Below are 9,495 nucleotides of genomic sequence, written 5' to 3'. Positions count from 1 at the left end.
CACGCGCCATCTAATAATCCTAATCCTCACTTTTATCATATGTAATTTGTCATTCAGGTGTCATCGATAAACAGAGTCCTCCGCAACCTGGCTAGTGAAAAGCAACAGATGGGCGCAGATGGCATGTATGACAAGCTGAGAATGCTCAACGGTCAGACAGGAACTTGGGGGACCCGGCCCGGCTGGTACCCCGGAACATCAGTGCCAGGGCAACCCAACCAAGGTGAGCCTCATTATCACACAGTGGCAATAAAGACACCTTGACGCATGCACTGGTTGGTTATCAAAAGAGGGAGCGGGTGTAGAGGTCTGGTTGAAGCTCAGTCACATAAAAAAATATTTGACTTGCGTCATCTGTTTGAAGGCAAGACGCGTTAGATGAATGTGAACTCCACAGAGGTCACCATAAATCTTCACCAATAGTTTTACATCTTACTATTCCAGTGGTTCCGGTCCACGGGTCCACAGGGGCAGGTATTGTACTGGCATGCTTTGTTGCCCTGGACAAGACCCCCAATTAAGACTAGTCGTTGAGGAGGGGAAACCATAGGCCATGCATGCAGTCTGAATGCCTCCACTGTCCCAGACGTGGATGTGCGTGACAGCGGCTTGTCCTTTCAGCAGAGGTGTCCATCCAACAGCCTCCCCTCCTGCATGGGGAGGCTAGTGTGCGGGGGGATGTTTGGTACAAAGGAATGTTTTCCTTCACACGCAATGATTGGTTATGGGAACGGCCCGCACTACGTGTAATTGCTCATTAGAGAGGGCTTTGTCTCTCATTATGGCAACATGCAGGAGTGTGGAGATGGCAAGGGCTGCTGTGGAAATGTTCCACTTCAGAGGGTTTCCTGTCGGCCAAACACTGAGCAGATTGTCTTACGAGAAACACCAGCTTTTTAAAAAAAAAAAACAACAAAAAAACTTTGCTTGTTAAATACTCACTGAACTCACTAAACAGGTATTAAGCTCTGTGTCTGATTTATATGAATCAGAGAGGGAGGGAGGATGCAAGTGGTGGAATTTAAGTCTTTGCAAATAATAATTTGCATTTGTTTGATGACCGTTTGGACACGTGGGGCTGTTAACAACCAGCAGTAAAGCGGAAAGGATCGTATTAACAACTCAAATGATTAACTTCACTTTCAAATAAATAATAATACAAATTATTATTATTATTATTATTATTATTATTACTATTATTATTATTATTATTATTATTATTATTATTATTATTATTATTATTCTATACTAATACTAGTTCTTATACTAATATAATATATACATGATATTAGTATAAATAACTAGTACCTTACTTAGTTTTACTGTGGTTGCCGTTGGTATAGACCATAACATATTAAATTATTACTGGTTCCTTATACAGCTAATATGTTATAATTATTATAAATATCTGATATTACATATTATTATTGTATAAATTCTTTAAATCCCAGAAATAATAATAATAATAATAATAGTAATAGTAATAATAATAATAATAATAATAATAATAATAATAATAATAGTAATAGTAACATGCTTCTGGGTTGTTATGCTTTAAGTATTTCGGTAAAGTCGTCTCAAGGGAACGAAAAATATGTTTTCCATCCGACAGCCGAGTAGGCAGATATAATGGCTACATGGAGAGTGACAGGGCCCCCAAAAGAAGACAACTTTATCCAAAGAGGAACGAATAAAAACTCCTCACCGATTTAGTCTTTTATCTCTTTCTCATTCTCAGTCGCTGGCTATATGGCTCCAAATCCCGTCTATAGGATTTAGTCTCTCACTCTCTCTTTCAGTTCTAAGCGGTTTCTCAAGAGTGTTTTGATCCGGTCTCAGCAGCTGAAAGGTGCCGCAATTGGTTCGGTATCTCTCTCTCTCTCTCTTTCTTTTTTTTTTTTTTTTTTTTTTTTTTTTTTTTGCTGCTTTTCCGCCTCACTGGCTGAGACATCGTGATACTAAAGAATGAGTTTATTTCCCAGCGCTTTTATAAAGAAAACAAATCCCATCCTAGCGTCAGTGGGTCTGGCAGACGGATAATAGCTGCACATTCACTCCTTTTTATGGATTAGCCGGAGTGAAGAAACAAATAGCGTGGATACAAACTATTGGCCTATAGTAGAATACTTTTGTCTGTTTTTGCTGCAAAAGGGAAATTGTCAAGAAACGTGTCGCATCAGGTTTTTCCTCCAGTGAACCGAGGCTTCCACATATAGATGCGCTAAATATGTTTTCAGGCCTTTAACAGGCCTGTCATTTTCCTCCTGGCAGCAGAGGCAGGAGAAAATGTGCAGCTCGTTTGAATTGACGTGATGGAAAGATGTTCTTTCTAACTGACAAGACGGCTTCTGCACAATCAAAGTTCAGGTTTTGCTTGTTCCTGTAGGCCTCTGCATGCTTGCACAGGAGCTCGGTGCATGACTATACACAGGCCGTCCTGCACCTGTTCCCATCCTTGCAACAGTCCCCCCTTGCCCTTTGAGCAAGGCACCACTTCATTCAAAGTAGCCACGCCAGTGAAAACATAAACAAAATCTGCATACAAAAAGCTGAAATGCCCCCTTCACGAATTCAACCCGGGGCGCTGGATCAGACATCAGTGAGATATTACATAAACCACCCTCTTATCAAGAGCGAACCCCCCACCCCACCATCACCACCACCCCTGCTTAATTTCGCATTAACTTCTCGGTGTGATAATGATGTCCAACAACAAGACAGACATTAGTCGATAAGCCTCGCCCTGCAGAAAAACTGAAGGGGCCTTCTTTTCGGGCCCACCGCGGACAAGCAGGGAGCAGTGAATAGATTGGCCTTATTTTGGTTGTTCAGGGGGTTGCGTGCTCTCTCCTCACTCATTTGTTTCCAATTGAAGACAGAAATCCTGACTGGCGTGTAGCTGGCCGGGGGACGTGATTAATGATGGTAGTGGATAAGGGTTAACACACTGGACTCAAAGCTCTGTTGACTGGGATCCTCGTGCGCACAATACCAAAGTACTATAGCCTGTGCGCCTCCAGAGAGAGAGAATCCTTTTGTCATCTCCTCCAATAGCGCCCCCCCCCTCCCCTCCAGCCCCCCACCCTCACTCACCCATATATTACACCCACCGAGGGCTCACTGCTCGTCCCCTGGCTGTGTCCATAGTTTAATGGTTTCCCTTACTCCTGAAGGCATTGTATCATTCTGAAAAGCGTCTTCTCCTATTCAGAAGTTGGTGGTCACCTCAATGGCTATACCAACGCCCATATGGGAACGACCATTGAGGCAACTGCTTTGCCCTAAAAAAAAAAAAAAAGTTGGTGGGAGGAGGAGGAGGAGTGGGGGGGGGACTAGTGAGTTTGGGGTTTTAATACATTTCATAGGCTCTGAAAAGAGGTTCGCCACATCTTGTCACATTTCTCTTAACCTTTTGAGAACACACGCCATTGTTGGGAAGCGATAAGTAGCGCGCAGCGTTTCCCCCCTCGCCAGCCTGTTTTTCCCACAATATTTTATAAACAGTTTAACCGCGAAGCCTTTTCTTTTTTCTTCTTCTTCTTTTTTTTTTTTTTTGATATTGCTCCTTTTCACTCAGGCAGGCCTCTGTACTCTGGCAGCAGTTAGGAAGAAACTGCAATAATCCCTCTGATTTTGAATGAAATCAACCGTGATGTTGCTGCTTTAATTAATGACGCTGCAGCGCGGTCTGTACAATTAGCTGTAGGCCGATACAACACGAGACCTGATAATTAATTATTCAATTAACTTAATTGAATTGCATATTTACATTATATGATTTTTTTTTCTTTTGTCCGTTTTTTTTAAAGATGGCTGCCAGCAACAAGACGGTGCAGGAGAAAACACAAACTCCATCAGCTCAAACGGCGAGGACTCGGAGGAGACACAGATGAGACTGCAGCTCAAGAGGAAACTGCAGAGAAATCGCACGTCCTTCACACAGGAGCAGATTGAAGCACTGGAAAAAGGTCTAACAATAATTCATACATGTGTATGCACCAAATTCAATTTGAAAATAGAGCTTTTTTTTTCTTTTTATCAGTAAAAATAAAACACGTTCCTGAAAAATCAAATTAAAGATAAATTCCTACATTGCTAATGGTTTATTACACGGAACAAATACCAGGTCTGATTATTAAGTAAAAACTTGTTGGATTCTGGGCTTTAGAGATGCATTTATTCAGCTAATACCCCTGAAAAAAAAAATAAAAAAATCAGTTCAATCGACCTAATTTGTTGCTTATTTGCTCACACTTTTTTCGCGCGATTTCTTGCATTACAGAATTTGAAAGAACTCATTATCCAGATGTTTTCGCGCGAGAGAGACTAGCAGCGAAAATCGACCTGCCCGAAGCAAGAATACAAGTGAGTGAATCATTTTTTTTACACTAGATTTGTTAAAGTGAAATGAAACAGAGGAGGGAAAAATGGCCATTAAAAAAAAAAAAAAACCTAACGAGAAGGCTTTCATCGCAGGTATGGTTTTCAAATAGAAGAGCAAAGTGGAGGCGAGAGGAGAAGCTGCGGAACCAGCGCCGGCAGGCCAACAACTCCTCCAGTCACATTCCCATCAGCAGCAGCTTCAGCACCAGCGTCTACCAGGCCATCCCACAGCCCACTACACCGGGTAGGTCCACCACAGATATGAACTCATGCTTACAGTACACCCCCACCCCTCTTTAAAATAACCTTAAAATTTAATATTAAAATAGTTCATTTCTCAGCAGTTGTATTGCAAAACCATGCTCACATTTGCTACACCTGTCATATATACAGAAATAACAACACACTAAACTATTCATGACTTCAAGTCAGACAGGATCTGCGTTAAATATGACTAGATATTATTATGTGGCAGCCTGTGGATTCATAGAAAAGGAGAAAAGAGGCCTCGGTGGCTGTGCGCTCTAGTTCACATGAAGTAACACCGGTGCTTTCCTTTTGATGGGTGATTGAGCAAAACTTCTCAGCTGACTATCTGCGTAATTACCAAATCAGGCACAAGGGCACACCGGCAGAACTCAAGCTCATGCTCACAAGTCAATCACACACACACACACACACACAGAGCACAGTATCTGTCTGGGCCTATCAGCCTCTCAAAATAGGAAGGCATCACCTCACACACGCACTACTTAACGCTAATGAGATGGTCTCTCACACTGCAGGACTGTGTGTGTGTGTGTGTGTATGAGTGATTTCAGCTGTTTTTAACCACATTTCTCATTTTGCATTCACAGTGTCTTTCACCTCGGGGTCAATGCTGGGTAGACCTGACTCTGCACTCACAAACACCTACAGTGCGCTGCCCCCCATGCCCAGTTTCACCATGGCAAACAATCTACCTATGCAAGTAAGTAAAAGCAAAAAACAAAAAACCCCATAATCCTCATTAGTCAATACATGTTTAAAGATATGTATTTTATGTGATAAGTGAGCTTTAATGATGTTTCCTGGCCAAACACTTTCCTTAGAATCTTAAAATTAATTGAAGAAATAGGTTTTCTGACAGGAAGAGAAAAAATATATAAATTAAATCTAGACACATCTGCTTATGACGAGCTTACAGTGTCACAGACTACTGAGCTGAAGACTATAATGGTTGGCTAAGCTAATGTAACATTCTCTTCCCCCATCTATAGCCCAGCCAGACCTCCTCTTATTCCTGCATGCTGCCTACCAGTCCGCCTGTGAACGGGCGGAGCTACGAAACATACACGCCCCCTCATATGCAGGCACATATGAACAGCCAATCAATGACCACTTCTGGTACCACCTCAACAGGTAGGCAGAAAACTCATTGTTTACCAACATGCTTGGGAATCACTAGAATCAAACAGTGCACACTCCTTTTTTTTTTAAAGTATCTGCCACCTCTTCTGTAATTAGGGGGTACTACATAGCCATCTTTGAGTCATGACCTGTCACACCCACTTTCTCCCTTTCCCCCCTTCCTGTCCATTTGAGGAAACTTCACGCTTTTTTAATCATCAGGCGGATCGATATCGCTACATTTCATATCATTTCTCCCTCTGCAGCTGCATGAATGGAGCTCATTTCACTGCCGTCTCTGTGCCATCATGTCAATCCCGCCGCTCCAGCCCATAGTTTAGTTCCACCCCATTAGGATGCTGTTACCGAGAGCCATATATACTAGTTATAGTCATGAAGAGTTAATCATGCATAACCACATTTCCTCTGTGCTAAATTGCTAATTAATTTGATTCATTTGCTGTTGTACTCTCTCTGTTTAAATGCCATTGCCAAAGCCTCAATTTATTGAGCTTGCGAGCATTTTACTGAGCGACCATGTGCAGAGCTTTGTGACTCATTGCAGCTTCATTGCCCCTCCACCTATTTGCAAGCTTTTAACGCACAACGCTTTGTGCTGTAAGGCTAAAACTAGTGTTAGCTCTCACGCTAACTGTGCATGGTGCATCTACTCGTCTAATTTAGCATGCTGACTTCTGGGGATTTTTATGTATATATAATTTTTTTTTATTCTTAACTGACATATTTCTCTTTCTGTCCCTGCAGGACTCATCTCTCCTGGAGTGTCTGTCCCTGTCCAAGTCCCAGGGAGCGAGCCTGACATGTCTCAGTACTGGTCAAGACTACAGTAGAGAGAAGAGCTACTTCACCCTGTAACCACCCACTCCACCATCGCCCTCCGGCAGTGCTCCTCACACATACAATGCACAGGAGAGTAGAGAAGGCGAGAGAGAGAGGGTTGAGAGGAGGAGGCGAAGGACAGGAGAGGAGAGGAGGAAAAGAAGGAAGAAAGAAAGAGAGGGACTCTGGGAGAGCCTTGGGACGTCTGGGCTTTGTTTTTCCAGTGGGACTGTGTGCTGTTCTGTAGCTCTAGGCACATTCAAACGAGGACTTGGGAGGAAGAAAGAACAACAATGGAAAGACAGAAAAAAAGCGGACCTCTGTAAAGTGCCCGGTGTTAAAATTTTTATGGAACAAAAACTTATCTGTTTTTTTTTTTTCTATTTCCAACTTCAGTCATTGTTTCCTTTTTTTCTCTGGTGTGTTAGTAAATGGCCATTTGTATGTTAATATGAAAAACCAAGATCAAGTACTGATAGATGGACTGCTAGAAAACCATGTTGGTCTTGCGTTTGTTTGAGAGAGGAGAACCTGAGAGATTCTGCCATGACTATCTTTTAATCTGCTTATATCGAGACTTTCTACCAGCCTTTGCATGGTCTCTGGACGCTGTTGCATATCATTAAAGACGAAAAAGCTGGAGGGGAAGACTCTTACTGTGTCAAAAAAGAAAAAAGAAAAAAAAAAAAAGAAAAAACTATTTATTGGTCTTATTTCTTACGAATGGATATTTAGCAGAGGAAACTCAAAACTCGATCCATCCACTGAGGCCGTGGTCTTGACTCCTCTGGCATGGGCCCACCGTTTGCTGGGGCTTATTAGACACGGATCACTATCATCAGCTCAAAGTGCGCAAAGATGGCGCGACATGCGACACAACTTGGACCTCTCGCTTCGGTGGTTGGATTGACTCTAGATTACCACGAAGAACATTAAATGTGGAAAACAGGTGTAAAAGAAAACCTGTAGTCTGTAAATGGTAGACTGCGTCTTCGATATAATCCAGTTTGTTTATGTCAAAATGTAAAGTACTTGTCTTCCCTAGAAATCTTCCAGAAAGATTTCTCCAATAAAGGTTGATTTCATTTATATCCCCGAGAATATTCTATAAATGTTCCATGCATCATAAAATACATTACTTTAGGGTCAGGTACAATTTGTCTCTTAGGTATAGTTGTATTATAGTGTCCTATGGTCAAAAAAAAAAATTGTGCAACTAGAAATATTTAATTCCTATAATTATGATTAAACATTGCTTGACAGAGTTTTAAACTTAAGTGTTTGGCAGTTGTTTACAAGTACATATCAGATTTAATCATTGTTGATTGTAAAACAGACCAAAGCCTTTGTATTTCATCTAGTACACAATGTTTTTTTTAAAGATATTAGTCTTGTGTTGCAAAATTTTGTAAACACATTCTGTTCGATTACATTGGCTTCGAGTTCGTGAGACTGCAGTCGAACCCCGCAGTCCTTATTTATAATTGAAGACCATGGGAGGGTTTTTCTAGCATCATCTGTCATGCTCTTTTGAGTTTTGCATTTTTATTTTCGGTGTGTACGTAGAACATGGACACATACTGGGTTTACGTCTGAGCAATGCTTCTGAGATAAAACGTCTACACGCTGTCTCTTAAATATTTCAATTTAATTTTATTTAAAATGGAGCTTTCTAAATGTATTTTGTGAAAACTATAAAACATTTTGTACAGTAAAAATTGTGTCTTAAAGAAAGCCTTTCTGCCTGTTCAATGCTGTGTCCAATACAGTGTCGGTCCTTACTGAGCAAGTGGAGGCGCTTCTTAAATTTTCATTGCTGCAAATTTAAACGTAGCTTTTGTAAATCTAACACTGACAAAACGCTGGTACGAGGGCTTGTAACACGCACAAACACACAACACCTCCAATTCCCACCAAACAAAGGTGTTCAAAATAACAAACCCTCTCTTGATGTATGGGGGCTGAACCAAGTCGACACAGACCACACAGCACAGCACCGCCGCACAACGAGAAAGGTCAAGCAATTCGCCATCGCTGGCTCTTGTTTTAGTAGAGTTACGATGGTATGAAAAAAATACAGAACCAATGAGGACGAGGAGGGAGCAGAGGAGAGAGGAAAGAGGGGGAGGAGAGGGGGGGAAAAAAGTCATGGAATAAAGCAGTCAGTGCCTAGAGCGAGGCAGAGGAGCGATTGTGTGGCAGAGTGAGTTATTTTGCTTCACTTGCTGCCTCAGCAGGGGGGTTGTGTCTATGTGTGTGTGTGTATGGATTTGAAGGGGTGTGTTAGAGAGAGAGGGAGTGAGTGAGAGAGCATCTAAAAGGAAAGGATGTCCAGGAGAGAGTGAGGTCAGGTAACATTCACACAGCATGTAACAGCACCAAATATCTCACTAAATTGATTTAATTGAATTTACACATCTCACTCAATATTTAATAGTCCAATCAGAACTTTGAGGATCGGAGGTTAATCAGATTTTTAAGAGGATTTTTTTTTTCTCTGAGGCTAATGCAATTTCTCTTTTCATTTAATCCAGTTTATCACAGAGATGGAGGAATACTGTTCTGAGAGCAGTGGGAGGGGAAGAGACGAACGTGCCGAGACAGAGGAAGAGCATTAATAATTACAGAGAGGGAATGAAAGAGAAATTCAAAATGTAAGAAAGACTGCAATTAGTGGAAGTCTAAATAATACACAGCTTTGGGATAAAAAGGTTTAAATATAATTCTCGCTCTGAAACAAAGTCAGGCAACATAAGTTTCTGTAAAAGTTCCAAAGAACTTTGTGCAACTTTGATCTGCTGTTTAATATGACACTAATTCTGACCTGGAAATCTGAATCTGAATTCCAACAGCAGAGAACAAAAGCTGATATTTAGTGTCAAC

At 41.4% G+C, this 9,495-nt stretch overlaps 1 protein-coding gene across 6 annotated transcripts in view; it reads left to right on the top strand.

Annotated features, from left to right (window-relative positions):
* The window catches only part of pax6b (paired box 6b), a 41,745-nt gene extending 33,021 nt beyond the window's left edge, over nt 1–8,724 (top strand). For 3 of the 6 annotated variants that reach the window (XM_051077740.1, XM_018667940.2, XM_018667941.2), the window contains 7 exons: nt 58–223; nt 3,810–3,968; nt 4,283–4,365; nt 4,477–4,627; nt 5,241–5,353; nt 5,643–5,784; nt 6,538–8,724. In XM_051077740.1, coding sequence (XP_050933697.1) covers nt 58–223; nt 3,810–3,968; nt 4,283–4,365; nt 4,477–4,627; nt 5,241–5,353; nt 5,643–5,784; nt 6,538–6,623 — 900 coding nt within the window. In that variant the 3' untranslated portion in view covers nt 6,624–8,724. The remainder of the gene's footprint in view (nt 1–57; nt 224–3,809; nt 3,969–4,282; nt 4,366–4,476; nt 4,628–5,240; nt 5,354–5,642; nt 5,785–6,537) is intronic. The other 3 variants (XM_018667942.2, XM_018667945.2, XM_018667944.2) reach the window with 2 other exon arrangements.
* The last annotated feature ends 771 nt before the right edge of the window (nt 8,725–9,495 follow it).

The sequence above is a fragment of the Lates calcarifer genome, linkage group LG2 (genome assembly GCF_001640805.2).
Source record: "Lates calcarifer isolate ASB-BC8 linkage group LG2, TLL_Latcal_v3, whole genome shotgun sequence".
Lineage (NCBI taxonomy): Eukaryota > Metazoa > Chordata > Actinopteri > Centropomidae > Lates > Lates calcarifer.
This window is presented reverse-complemented; position numbering and strand designations above follow the sequence as displayed.